Genomic DNA, 15,093 nt, shown 5'->3' on the forward strand with positions numbered 1-15,093 from the left:
TTCTACAATGCAACTCTATTTTTTAATAACGAGAGATACAAGAAATATTTACAATATACTAATAGTACATAGTGTGATGATAATGGGAGGATATGAAGAAAGTGTGCCACACGTACACTATGGACCATGAATGGTTGTTAACAAATATTCTACCCACAGTGTGGTATGTTGATGAAAAGGTATTGTCTGGGAATTCTACACATGTGCATGTTTGTTGTTTAAATTCACAATCTCTGTAACAAAAATATATTTTAAAAAAATAATAGGGTGGGTTCAGGGAAAAAATACACCAAATGGAAGATATGTACTATAGTTAGTAGTAAGATTTTGACATTATTCTTTAAAATTTGTAAGTGTTTCACAACAATGCAAGATGTTGATGGAAGGGTGATGTGAGGAACTCTGTATGTACGCACGTTTATTCTGTAAGTTCACAATTTTTACTATACACTTATTGTTTATGTAGGTTCACGTATGAATGATATACTTCAATAAAAGGAATTCTAAAAACACTAGTGAATAGAATTTAAAGAAATGGTACAATCATCCTAGAAAATAATTTAACAGTTTCTTAAAAACTAAAACAAACACTGACCACTTATATAAACAGTAACCACTACAATTACATTTCTGGAAATATATATCCATATAAAAAACTATACACTATTATTATTAGGTTCTTTGTAATAATCAACTGGAAGCAACTAAAAGTCCTGCAAAAGGAGAATGATTAAACAAACTACAGCACATCAATAACATACAATACTATCTAATAATAAAAACCAATATATATTTATATACTCAACAACCTGGATGACTCAAATGCATTATTCTGAGAAGGCAATCTCAAAATTTATATATATTTACATAACATTTTATAACAGATTTTTAAAGGTTAGAGAACAGATTAGTTCCAAAGATTATGGATAGTGGGGAAGAGGTGGTTATGCATCTATAAATGGGTATCAAAAAAGAACTTTACAGTGATGTTAAAGTTCTATATCTGGAATGCAATGGGTAACAGAATAATTAAGTAATAAAATGAAGCAAAAATATATACATATTTTATGCCAAGGTCAATTTCCGTTTTGACAATATACTGTAACAAGTGGGAAAAACCAGTTAAGGGCATGCAAAGAGGTCTCAGGAAGATCTTCGCAACTTCTTATGAAATAGCTCTCCAAATTAAAAATGAGAAAAATATATATCAGAGCCCCTGCAAAATAAAAAATAATACTATATGTGTAAAGACTTATAATTTTAGATGTAATATGCTTATAATAAAATACATAAGGAATTCTACAGGTAGGTTCAGAAAAATAATTCTTGTAACAATTTTAATTCAATTATTTAAAGACTGAAAAAAAGCAGCTTAAAAATATTGGTATGCTTTTATGGGGATAAACTGTGATATGTGTGGTCAATTAAAGTGCTTTGGGAGAAAAATGAATTAGAATGGTGCTGTTATTTAAAAGAAGGCTTTGCCAAAGTATCTCTAGTACCTTAACTGGAAATGCCAGTGACCACACTACACTAGCCATTTAGAAATATTAAACCATTTTCAAGTCATAATCTAAAGTTTCCCCAGGTTGTCTTAACATTACATAAGTATTTCTTCTTAAATGTCAGCATCCCCCTTTGAAGAACAAGGACATGCATTCATATTCCAAAAATAGACAGGAACAAGCCAAAGTTTTAAAACAAAGTCCTTAAAAAGTATCCTTGTTCTTCTCCTACCTAAAAAAAAGAAATACAATGTTTAAAACAACATTTAGGAACATTTAGGAAAAAAGAAATACAATGTTTAAAACAACATTTAGGAGATTTAGGAAGTCTCAAAAAAAGAAGTATAAAATCTAGATGCCATTCTACTTATGTAAAAAGGTTCCTTTAAAGAATTTGCACATACGTATTTTAGCTCTGATATAAATAACTGCTTTTCAAACTATTTTCATTGCACGCAATAATGTACAATAAAAAAAATAAAACTATTAAGCAAGGACTATAAACTGCCTTATCTCTTGGCCAAATTATCTGTATTTTTTTTATCAAAAATGCATCTACATTGTTTAGGGTTCACATGTATGTGTCCCTGCAATCTTATGTTAAGCTCTAAAACAAAGTCACTTTTTGCCACCTGGGTCCTTATAACTTATTTCGCTTCGGAGATCAATTTTGTGCAGTCTTTGTAAGTCAGTCACATCTGTGTCGACAGCATGGTTTTCATACTTTCTAACAGCATGTGCTTGGGAAAGGTACTTAACCCTTTTAAGTCTTAAAGTCTATAAATGTGTAGGTTTTATTTGAGATATAAATGTTTAAGTGTCTAGTGTTGCCCTCATCAAAATGATTCCCGAAAGCCATAATATATTTCCCAATTCCTTTTTAAAATACATATTGAATAAAATTATCCACTTTACGTATACATTTTGTTGGCTTTGACAAATATATATACCATCAAAATCAAGATACAGTAGTTCCATCACTCCAAAAAGGGATGACTAATTTTTTTTGAGGGGAGGGCAAATTAAAAGAAGATATATAGTATATTATTGGGAGATGTTTCTGACTTACATTTCTTTAATCTACTGCACAGACTGTGAGGTTAGGCTTCTAAATCCATTCTTAAGTGTTGTTCATTTTCTCTCTTTCAGGCTGACAGCAGTAGCCTGATATCTTTTACTTAAAAATTTTTAGTTTTCTAGTTTATCTTTATCCCTCGAATACAGCAGTTCCTACTTTTCTAAGTTGCTCTATTATCAGGTACTTGTATTTCCTGGTTTATATTTTTATTGCAGACTATAATATTAACATTAAAACACCTCTTTCCTTAGTTCTTCAGTGATTTGCTGTTGCATTTTACTTTGTTTGATATCAAGATCATGACCCAATTTCCTTTTCTTTTCATTTTCCTGGTTTCTTGGCCCATTCCTTTCTTTTTAGCCTCTCTGAATTATCTGGTGTCAAATGTCCTGGACCTCCTATATGCAGTAAATAGTTAAGTCTTTATCTGTGAGTGAAAATATTTTCAAATAATCATTTTCATTTATTGGTAAGATCAGTCGGATGTCAGTTGTCTTTTCTTTTTTTTTTAAAAAAGATTTATTTATTTATTTAATTCCTGCCCCCCGGCCGTTGTCTGTTCTGTTTGTATTTGCTGTGTCTTGTTTCTTTGTCCACTTCTGTTGTCATCAGCAGCAAGGGAAGCGTGGGCGGCGCCATTCTTGGGCAGGCTGTATTTTCTTTCGCGCTGGGCGGCTCTCCTTTCCCGTGCACTCCTTGCGCGTATCAGCACTGCGCATGGGCCAGCTCCACACAGGTCATGGAGGCCTGGGGTTTGAACCATGGACCTCCCATGTGGTAGACGGATGCCCTAACCACTGGGCCAAGTCCGTTTCACCAGTTGTCTTACTAAGCAAGTAATAATTACGACATACACTTTCTAAGTTATTTCTCTACATGATGCACTTTCTTTAGAAAATTAAGATCATTTACATTTACTGGTAAATTATATTATTTGATATAAGTATTATAAAAAATAATAGACAAAATTGTGTTTATTGCAAAAATGTTCACCTGATCAATCTGAAGGTCCCCTTGGTCCCTGGAATGTCTGTAGGAAATTCATCAGGTGTGCTACATCCGCAAGATTTGTAACATTCTGGCCGAGGACAACTTGGAGTCATCAAGTTTATATATCTGAAGGTTTAAATAAAGAGCTTAAATTTGTTATTTGTATATACAACAACTAAAGCAAAATAGTTTCTAGTTCCACAGGATACTACTCACCTTGGCATATCCAAGCTTAATTGTAATGTTTCTTTCTAGTTCATTTTTGAACCCTACAGTGTGAACTCCAGAAATCGCGTTGACAACTGTGGATTTTCCATGAGCAACATGACCAACTGTACCTACAAAGAACAAAAATATTAATTTATAAGGATGCAATTTCACCACATTTTTCTTGAAGTATTTTTTTAAAAGCCTTTACTAAAAATATTTCAATCTTATAAACATAGTCATTGCTCCTCTTATCCTATCCTTTCTTTCCAAACTTGTTCTGACACAACTGAAGAGAAGATCCACCTTGCTGATAAACTGTATTTAGTATAAGAAAAGCCATTCAAGTTGTTATAAATCCCAGAAAAGATTACTTCATTTAAAATAATTGCTCAGTGGAAAGAACAAAAGCCTGTCAGCTAAAAACTCTCTAGTATTTCTGAAGTGAGGTAAATAGATAGGACAATCCCTGATACCCAAATAAAGGATCCATAAAAATCAGGGGGAAAAAAACAAGTGAAATTAAAATGATACTGTAAGAACAGCAAAATACATTTTATAAATTTTTAATAACATTTTGGTACTTTTTGTTTTAGTGTTTGTACAGACCCCCACCCTTAAACATGCAGTTTACATTCAATCAAAACAGCTTCTTTTAAATTACTCAGAGCGCAAAGTAAGAAAAACGTACATGCTACGTAATAGCTTACATATCAAGACTTCCATAAACACTGGTCTTACAATTTTGTGCAGCAAGCATTTTCACTTCTTCCTTAAATTCCTGGTAAATATGGGTAATTGCATACTGTCCTTTCATGTATCTATTACCGTTCCTTTACACCTCCTCTGTAAAACAGGACTGGGCATCATTCTTTACCAAGTTCTTTTCTCCCAAGGGCTCAAAACTATTTGTTTATTTCACTCAGCCAATTCGGCTAATCACATAAAAGATCAAAATTAATAAGCATTTCAAGACTCCAAAATTTCAGTAGTCTTTATACAATAAGTCATTCTTACCTATATTAATTGTGGCTTGCCTGCTGATAACTTCGTGTGAAACGGGGGTCAACGTGGTAACATCCTGCAATGAAATATTTTATTTTACACTACTTGAAGCCACTGCAAATAACAGAAACCAGGACTTTCCACTGACTTTAAATGTGTTATCTACAGCTTGCCACTATGTCAACAGCTCTGCAGTGCTTACAGAAAGTGTCCTCTTTTTAAAAGGCGACTCTATTAGACACACACTCCCATGTTCATCTCAGCGGAGGGCCCTAAGCGCAGTTTAGGACACCGCACCGGGGTTCCTACCTAACCCAGGCTCAAGCCAGCTCGGCGTCAACCCAAGGCCTCTCGAAGCTCGGCCGCCCCTACTCCATAGCTCTCTGTACGTATTCCTCTAAACGAAACCTCACCAAGCTGGCGAGATCCTGGTGAGAAAGTTGCGCTGACCGAGAGTCCTTCCAACCTGAACCCGCGCCATCTTGCCTGGAGCAGAAAAAGACTCTTCAGGTCCCGCCACACTATATGCAGGCCCCCAAATACGGGGCGGGGAAACAGAAGGGGAAGGCAATAGAGAGCCCATGTTTGGAAAGGGCGGGCATCAGTGCAGCGTCGGGCTCACTGCTCGGGCTTCTCTCCGTTTGAGCTCATCTAGTGCCAGTCTGTTTACTAGGGAGCACGGAACAAACTTTCGGAATCTAGAAGTCGCCGATTTGTTGAATATTTTTACAGGCACCGCTGAGGGCAACCACAAAAAAAGCTCCCAGCAAGGCGACTCGCGCTCTAGGTATGAACCCTTTCCGTTTCCGGGAATTATGGTCGAGAGACTTTCCCAGGACGTGGAAGTCTAACGTTGGGTTGCATTAGCTAAATAAAGAGGACCATCATTCTTTGCCTATACCATAATTTAATTAGGTGAGGTCTGTTCGAAGTTCCCTTACAAGTGTGATGGGACTTAGCCAAAATCGGCTGTGTATCGAGCTAGCCACGCTCACGATGTAGCGCGCGATGTAGCCCTGAGGCACCAGGATTCCTCAGTTTGTGCTAGCGCGAGAACGCTCTCCGAATGATTAACCGTGAAAAAGCAAGGAGGTGTCATAAGAGCGCCGAAAGTTTTAAGATTAGTAATAAACAGGTACACTTCTTTAATGGAAAGATTACTACTAAATCGTGATTGTAAAATATAAAGATTGTTTTACTTTTTTCCACCAATATTTGAAAAAGGTGAAACAATACTGCTTATTTCTAGCAAAGTTGGAATTATTAAGTATCGATTTTCTTTAAGCTCCATAACAATCTATTGAGGTAGACTACCATTCTTCCCAGATTAATTTTTCAAGTTTCTATAGTTAGTAAGAATTTAACTAATTCATAGCCAAGGAAACTGAGTCGAAGATTACACAAGTAGTCATTATGCTATACTGACTAACTGTACTTCAGCATTCTAACATCCCACATATCAAGGCAGTGTGCTGCCATAAGTTCAGTGGACAGCGTGACTTAGCTCCCTCATTAAGTCCGGTGCCCCAAATTAAAATATGAAACACTCTTGCATCCTGTTCTCGTATTACCTCCCAAAGCTGAGGAGAAAAGAGCTAAGGTACCTCTCTGCCCTTTATACACAAATGTTTTACAATATACTTACCCAATCACTGTTTTTAAGAACTTAGTTTTATAACTGAAGAGCTTGGATTAATTTCTGTCACTTTCCTTATCTTTAAACCTTAGAGCTTTGCTTGTGGTAACAGAAATTACTGGAGGCTTTTTCCCTTTTCTTTTCACTGCACAAACACCATATAACTGCTTCTGATTGCCAACATTCACTTCAACTCTAAGAAACACCTAGAATGTGCACATGCAGTAGTCTTTTAAGTTTTCTAAAACATACTTTTAGGTTTAATTGTCTATAGAAAGCACAAAAATAATGTTTCTAATTTTTTTTCACTTTTCTCATTTACAAAGGGACATTGTTAATACTGTGATTCCAAGTTAATATATTCAGTTAGAATGGTAATATTAATTTCATACTATATTAATGGTAATTATTTACCAACTTATGATATCTTTCTCTATGTCTATGTAACACTCCTTTCTTGGTCTCCAATGTTATCCTGGATGTCTGCCTGACATGGGTATTCCCCAGTGTCCAGTCCTTGCACCATTTTCCTCTATTTATGCCAAGTCCTTGATAATCTCAAAAATGCTAATAGTCCCCAAAGTTCATATATCTGACTCTGATCTATGACTTGTTAGACCAAATGCCTACTCGCCATTCCACTTGGATCCTTAATAGGTATCTCAAACTTGACATAACCCCAACTGAAAACATGTTCTCATCACTCACCCCCGCCATACTGCTTCTTCTGCAGTCTTTCTCATTTCAAGCAACAACTCCATCCTTCCACTTGTTCAGCAAGAAAATTTGGCTTGATTCTTGACCTCTCTCAGTCCTTCTATAACTACTTCCAGGAAATCCTGTTGGTGCTACCTTCAGAATATTTCCAGAGTCTGACCAATTTTCACTGCTTCCTCTGTTGCCAGGATCATCTCATCTAAATTGCTGCAATATCCTCTGTAACAATCCCTGCATTATCGACTTAATTTCTATTATATACATACTAGCCTGAATGTTAAATCATATTTTTTCTCTTTTCAAAACCTTCTAGTGCTTCCCATTTTTCAAAGAGCAAAGTCCTTAAAACAGCTTATAACTTGTTAAGCAGGCTGGTCATTTCCTTTTTTTAAAATTCTTAAATCAATTTCACTGATACATATTAATACAATATGTATCAATAAAGCAATACAGCCAAAGTATACAATCAGTGGTATTTAGTATAATTATATAGTTGTGCATTCATTAATTCAATCATCATTAGAAGCATTTTCATTATTTCAATTAAAATAAAAACAAACAAGAAAATTCATCATTCTCAATCTCTCTGTGCTTCCCCTGATCGTTCCTATTTATGGCTACTCTTGCACAATTATTTATTTACTCTGAAGTTTTATTGAGAAACCTTCATATACCATACGATCTATTCAAAGTCATTTTCTTAAAGTTAATGCACAAATGATACTTTCTTTTTTTTTTTTTAATTTTTTTATTTTTTATTGACTTTGTAATAATATTACATTAAAAATATATATGTGAGGTCCCATTCAACCCCACCCCCCCACCCCCCCTCTCCCCCCCCCAATAACACTCGTTCCCATCATCATGACACATCCATTGGATTTGGTAAGTACATCTTTGGGCACCTCTGCACCTCATATACATTGGTTCACATCATGGCCCATACTCTCCTCTATTCCATCATGTAGGCCCTGTGAGGATTTACAATGTCCGGTGATTACCTCTGAAGCACCATCCAGGGCAGCTCCATGTCCCGAAGACGCCTCCACCTCTCATCTCTTCCTGCCTTTCCCCATACCCTTTGTCCATTATGTCCACTTTTCCCAATCCAATGCCACCTCTTCTATGTGGACACTGGATTGGTTGTGTCCATTGCACCTTTATGTCAAGAGGAGGCTCAGATTTCACCTGGATGCTGGATGCAATCCTCCCATTTTCAGTTGTAATCACTCTAGGCTCCATGGTGTGGTGGTTGTCCTTCTTCACCTCCATCTTAGCTGAGTGTGGTAAGTCCAATAAATCAGATTGTAGGTGCTGGAGTCTGTTGAGGCTCAGGATCTGGCTATCACATTGTCAGTCCAGAGATTCAAATCCCCTAAATATATCTTAAACCCCAACATTAACTGCACCTCCAGCACATTAGCATGAAAGTCTTATGAAGGGAGATCCCATCTGAGTCCAGATTCATCACACATAAACACCATTTCCAAAGAGGGGCCATCTGCCCTGGTAGTTAACCCCATCGGCCATGACCATAACTCCCATGGGTCTCTTTAGCCCTCAAAGGAACTAATATCTGGGGGTTGTATCTGCTTTATCTGTCTCTCTGACTCTGCTCAGTTGTGCATGAGGGCAAACCTTCTGCCAGCCTCCAGACTCTTTTTTAGAAACTCGTAGCCATATAAACTCATTTCTCCTTTCCATTTCCCCCTTACTTTAGGTCAAACAGCATTTTAAAGTCATGGTATTTTATGTAGACATGGATATTCTGCTGATCCGCATTGAACCTTCCGTATAAGGTCATTTTCCAGTTGCATCATCAGTTGGTAGTTGATAGTGGTCCCTCGTTGCCAGGGAGGCTCATCCCCGGGTGTCATGTCCCACGCTGGGGGGAAGGCATTGCATTTACATGCTGAGTTTGGCTTCGAGACTGGCCACATTTGAGTAACATGAAGGCTGACAGAAGGAAATTCCCAGGCACAAAGTTGCTCTAGGCCTTGTTATTATTTTGGGTTTATCAGCTCACAAGCATAGTCATTAGTATCAGGGGCTCACTGTTGAACCCTCACTCCCTCCCGGTCCCCACCACTGTACCTGGGAGACTGTCGCTGCTCCCCTAGGGACCACGACAGAGCACCACTGGCCGGGAACCCAGTACCCCCCCTACTGTGGTTTTTAATTGTTGCCACTATGAGTATATCCAAACATTACCATGCACCCTGGACATATGTTCTGTACAGCTCCCTGTCAGTCATATATCATCTGTCATTGGTATCCCATACCAGTATCCCTCCATTGCCATTGTTGAAACACTCTGTGATCCAGAAATCCCCGAAATTTGAAGCCCAATATAATGTCATGGTCCCTTACTAGGGAATGGCATATAGCGATGAGTTTAAAGGATAGATAAAGAACTTGGATAAAGTTAGATAAAGAACTTAGATAAAGAATGTTGACTTGAAAAAATTCCACATCCTATTTTTTTCTTTTTTTCTTCCCCCCCCCCCCCCCCCTAATTATTCAGCTTTTCTTCACAGGAGTCCTAGACCACAGCAATGTATATATATAATATACAGCACTCCCACACATCCACCAGAAAACCTTTTCCCTTCCACAGTGATACTCTTACGCCCTATTCATATCATATTTACTTAAAGTGATGTACAGAGTCTGAGACATTAGCTTTCTAACAAGGTGGCATCTGTGTTTACATTATGGTGCATACTTTAGGATACACAGTTCTTTACATTTTTAGTTATCCTATGTTTTACATTATGGTTTACATTATCAGTCTGTCATCTCCTATATGTTATGGTGTAATATTACATGTTTTATATCCATCCTTGTGTACTCTCAAGAAACTCCTCTCTTACCCCCCATTTACTTTGGTTCCACACATTTAACGTCCATTTTCCCTTCCACCTTGGTGCCCTCAGTGATAGCCAACCTCCGTTTCCTGAGGAGCCACTTCCAGAGATAGATGGAATAGTGTTCAGGGCCTAACTTGCTCAACTGCCCCAATGCCCTGGGAGCCACCCTTTCTCTCGAGGGATACAGTTCCCTCTATTGGATGGCATTAGTCCTCCCCAGGATGTGGGTCCACCCCCACTCTCACTACTTGGGTTTCTACCCCATGGTGTCACCCACTCTGGCAGAATGAGCATTTAGACATTCCCCAGGAGCCCGTCCTGCATCAGACCCTCCCCTCCGAGCATTCTAAACAGGTAACCCTCTTTATTATATTTTGATATGATTTTCTCGGCATTTTACTCTCCACCAACACCTGACCCTCTCCTGGTTCGTATGCTACCCCTCCCTCCCCCCACTTTTGGGCAACGTTACCCACCCGTCCCTCCCCAGCCACCCTCAAACCCGCAAAGCCCCAAGCAAAGGCAACCCCTTGCCCCCCTTTTATCTCTTCTTTGTGTTCATACTTACCACCATCTCGTCTTAAATCACAAATGATACTTTCTATCCTGATCATTCCTGTTAAAATTCAAACGTCCCCAAATTAACATTCCTAATCCCTTTCTCCTGCTCTGTTATTTCCTATAGCACTTTTCACATTAGCGTCTGTCTGAGTTCTCCAGACCAAGAGCTCAACAGATAAATACATATATTAAATATATAATATTTATATAATCCTACATATGTAAGAGTGGGGGAGAGAGATTTATTTTAAGGAATGTGTTCATTTGGCAGCTGACAAGTTCAAAGCTATCTGTATTAGTCAGCCAAGGGGGTGCTGATGCATAGTAACAGAAATCTCTTACGTTTTATGAAATGTATTTATTTGGGGTAGAAGCTTACAGTTATCAGGCCATAAAGCATAAATTACTTCCCTCGTCAAAGTCTGTTCCCACTCTTGGAGTAAGATGGCTGCTGAAATCTGTAAGAGTTCAGGCTTCCTCTTAAGGCTCTGTGGTCACAGCGTCTTCCAATATCAGCTGTAGGCTGCAGTCAGTCTCATCTGTCTCCCAGGGCTCAATTCTCTCCAGGCTCAGCTGCTCTACTCTTGTGAATGCTTAATTCCTGGGCTCCAGCTCAAAACTCCAACCTCCTTTCTCTGTGGTGCTGCTTCTCTGTGAGTCCCCACCCACCAAGGGGGGTGAGGAGTCAACATTCTACTGATGTGGTTATTCAAAATCTTAATCATTATTTAATCAAATAAAAGTAAAATATCTGAATCCAATATAATCTAATACACCAGAGAGCAGACCAGTTTACATATATAATTGAGTATTTTTGGAGTTCATAAGCAGCATCAAACTGCTAATCCATCAAACCAAAAGTTTCAGGCAGGAGGTTATTTGGAATCTCCAGCCTGAAAAAGTATAGAACTGGCCAGGAGGCTGGAGTTTAATATGACAGTAGTGAGGCAACATTTGTTCTTCTCTGGGAACTTTCAATTATTGCTTTTTAAGGTCTTCAACTCATTGAATTAGGCCCAACCATATTATCATGGGTAATCTTTAAGTCTATGATTACACAGGCATACTTCTGAGATGTTACAAATTTGGTTCTAGACCACAAAAAAGCATGTATCACAATAAAGCAAGTCACACTCATATAACAGATATGCTTACACTATGTGCTGTAACCTAATAAGAGTACAATAGTATTATGTCTAAAAAAAATAGTACTACCATAATTAAAATATGTTATTGGTTGTAAGTGGCTATCAATCATCTGAGCCTTCAATGAGTTATAATTTTTTGCAAGCCTTGCTTTGATGTTGATGGCTGCTGGCTAATCAGGGTGATGTTTGCTGAAGGCTGGGGTGATTGTAACAATTTTTTAAAATGACAAGTTTGCCGCATCAGTTTACTCTTCCTTTCATAAAAGATTTCTGTGTAGCATGTGAGTCTATTTGATAGCACTGCACAGTAGAACTTCTTTCAAAATTGACACCAGTCTTCTAAAACCCTACTGCTGCTTTATTTCTAAGTTGATGTAATATTCTAAATCCTTTGTTTTCATTTCAACAGTGTTCACAGCATCTTCACCAGGAGCAGATGCCACCTCAAGAAACAATTTTCATTTTATTCGTAAGAAGCAATTTCTTACCTGTTCAAGTTCTAGCATGAGAAAATAGCAATTCAGTCATATCTTCAGGCTCCATTTCTAATTCTAGTTCTCTTTCTATTTCCATCATATCTGCAGTTATGTCCTCCACTGAGGTCTTGAACCCCTCTAAAGTCATCCATGAAGGTTGAAATCAACTTATTCTAAACTTCTGTGAATGTTGATAATTTGACCTCTTCCCATGAATAACAAATGTTCTTAATGTCAACTAGAACAATATATGCTTTCCAAAAAGTTTTCAGCTAACTTATCCCTGATCCATCAGAGGAATCACTGTTTATGGCAGCCCTAGCCTTACAAAATGCATTTCTTAAATGCCTGTGTTGGAGCAAGATGGCTCTAACATCTGTAAGCATTCAGTCTTGGCTTCCTGGGTTCTTCTCTTCCTGGGTCTTCCTTCTTTCTGGGTTCAGGATTCCTCTCCTCCCATAGGTTGCTTCTCTCCAGGCTCAGGTCTTTCTTCCCGGGGCCTGTTTCTCTTTCCTCTGTTGCTTAATTCCCAGGGCTCCAGCTTAAGACTTTAACATCAAAGTCAAAAAGCAGTTTTTAACACCTGATATTACATGTAGGCTGAGATATTCTGCCAGTCTGAGTTGCCCCTTTATTCAAGGTCTTTTTCTAGTTACATCATCAGCTGGTGCTTGGTAGTAATCCCTTGGTGCCAGGGAGGCTCATCGCCAGGAGTCATGTCCCATGCTGGGGGGGTGGGGCAATGCATTTACATGCTGAGTTTGGCTTAGAGAGTGGCCACATTTGAGCAACCACTCTCAGGTGGTAACTCTTAGGCACCCTGCAGCTCTAGGCCTAGTTATATCAGGCACACAGGCTCATAATTGGAGCCATCAGAATCAAGGGCTCATTGTTGAACCATCCATCTGTGTTGGGCTTTGCCATTGTACTTGGGGTACTGTTGCTGTTCCATTGGGGAATGTGATAGAGCTCCGCTGGCCAGGAACTCAGCACTCTCTCAGCTGTCATTTCCAACTGAAAACACTATGAAAATATCCAACCTTTTTATGTACCCTATATACATGGACAAAATTCTGTGAGGTACAGGGGATTAATTTTGAGGAGGTCCCATTTACCTGTTTTTTCTTTTGTTTGTACATGCTTTGAGCATAAGACCCAAGAAAGCCCTGCCTACCACAAGGTCTTTAAGCTGTTGTCTTTTTTATTTCAATTTATTTTTAAATGACACATAGATCACACAAAATGTTACATTAAAAAATATAGGAGTTTCCCATATGTCCCACTTTGCCCACCCCACACTTTTCCCACATCAACAACTTCTTTTATTAGTGTGGTACATTCATTGCTTTTGATTAATACATTTTGGAGACTGCTACACTGTGAATTTTAGTTTACCTTGTAGTTTATATTCTCTCCCATTCTATTTAATGGGTTATGGCAGGAAATATAAAGTCCTGCACGTGTCCCTGAATATCATTTAGGACAACTCCCAGTCCCAAAAATGCCCCCATATCACATCTCTTTTTCCCTCTCCCTGTCTTCAGCAAATCCCATGGACACTGTCTCCACATTAATGATATAATTTCTTCCATTGCTAGAGTCACAATAAACTATAGTAGAATAGTAGAATACCATTTCCAACTATAGTGGAATAGTACTATACTATATGCTAGCCCACTGTAGTCCATATTTTATTCCCCAGTCTTGAGGTCCGTGGGATGACAATGTCCATTCCACCTCTAATTTGAGAGGGGCTTTGAGTCCATATGGCTGGTGATGGGACTTTCATGCCTGCAGCTGTCGCCTGTCTCAGTTCCCTGGTGTGGTAGTTTTCCCTTCTCACCTCCCTCTCAGCAGACCTGGGTAAATCCAGTGAACTGAAGAGTAGCTGCTGCAACACCGCTGAGGCTCAGAGCCCAGCTGCCATATGGACAGCTCAGAGATTCAAGTCTGGTCATACACCAACCCCAGCACCAACCACAGATTCAGCTCAGAGATTCAAGTCTGGTCATACACCAACCCCAGCACCAACCACAGATTCTGTAAAAGGGACAGAAGAGACACATGCAGACAAGTCATATCTGAGTCCAACTCCATCAGACATAGGGGCACGAATTCCAAAGTAGGGCCCACTGACAAGGCACTGAATTCTGAAGTCATCTGCCATGACTGTATGACCTGAGTGTCTCCATTGCCCTCAGGAGCACCGCTACCTGGGGTTGTGTCTACTTTGACTGTCTCTGAGATCCTGCTGAGATGCATGTATGTGCAACCCCTCTGATGACCTTCCAACTCATTTTGAAGTCTCCTAGCCGTATTAACTCATTTGTCTTTACCATGTCCTCCTTTTGTTCAAGATTTTTTCCCAGTTGCATCACCAGCCAGTGCTTGGTAGTAATCTCTCGGCACCAGGGAGACTTTTCCCCAGAGTCATGTCCTACACTGGGGGGAAGGTACTGCAACTTTATGCTGAGTTGGCTTAGAGAATGGCCACACTCCAGCAACTTGGAGGCTCTCAGGAGGTAACTCTTAGGCACCTTACAGCTCTAGACCAAGTTGAAATTACAAACTCAACAGGCTCATAAGCATAGTCATCAGTATCAGGGGCCCATCACTGGACCATCCTTCACTGGTCATTGCCCTTGCACTTGGGGGATTGTTGCTGTTCTATTGCAGAGTGCAACAGAGTTCCATAGGATGGGAACCCAGCACTCCCTCAGTTGTTGTGTGATACTCTATCCCTTATGTCAATACCCAACAAACATACAAACATATCTATACACCCTGTATGCGTGCCCTGGAGTATTCCCTCCCACCCATGCACGCCCCATCAAGGACACCCCACCAATGCTCCTCCCCTGCCATAGTTCAACCCCTTTGTGATCCAAAACTTTTTCAAA

General features: G+C 39.1%; 1 protein-coding gene across 1 annotated transcript in view; it reads right to left on the minus strand.

Moving 5' to 3' along the window:
* Positions 1 to 15,093, minus strand: part of LOC139438154 (eukaryotic translation initiation factor 2 subunit 3, X-linked-like) — a 67,756-nt gene that overhangs the window by 45,840 nt on the left and 6,823 nt on the right. Inside the window, 5 exon segments of the mRNA XM_071213252.1 lie at positions 3,577 to 3,680; positions 3,682 to 3,699; positions 3,790 to 3,911; positions 4,798 to 4,861; positions 5,199 to 5,287. Coding sequence (XP_071069353.1) covers positions 3,577 to 3,680; positions 3,682 to 3,699; positions 3,790 to 3,911; positions 4,798 to 4,861; positions 5,199 to 5,287 — 397 coding nt within the window.

The sequence above is a fragment of the Dasypus novemcinctus genome, chromosome X, assembly GCF_030445035.2.
Source record: "Dasypus novemcinctus isolate mDasNov1 chromosome X, mDasNov1.1.hap2, whole genome shotgun sequence".
In the NCBI taxonomy this organism is placed as follows: Eukaryota; Metazoa; Chordata; class Mammalia; order Cingulata; family Dasypodidae; genus Dasypus; species Dasypus novemcinctus.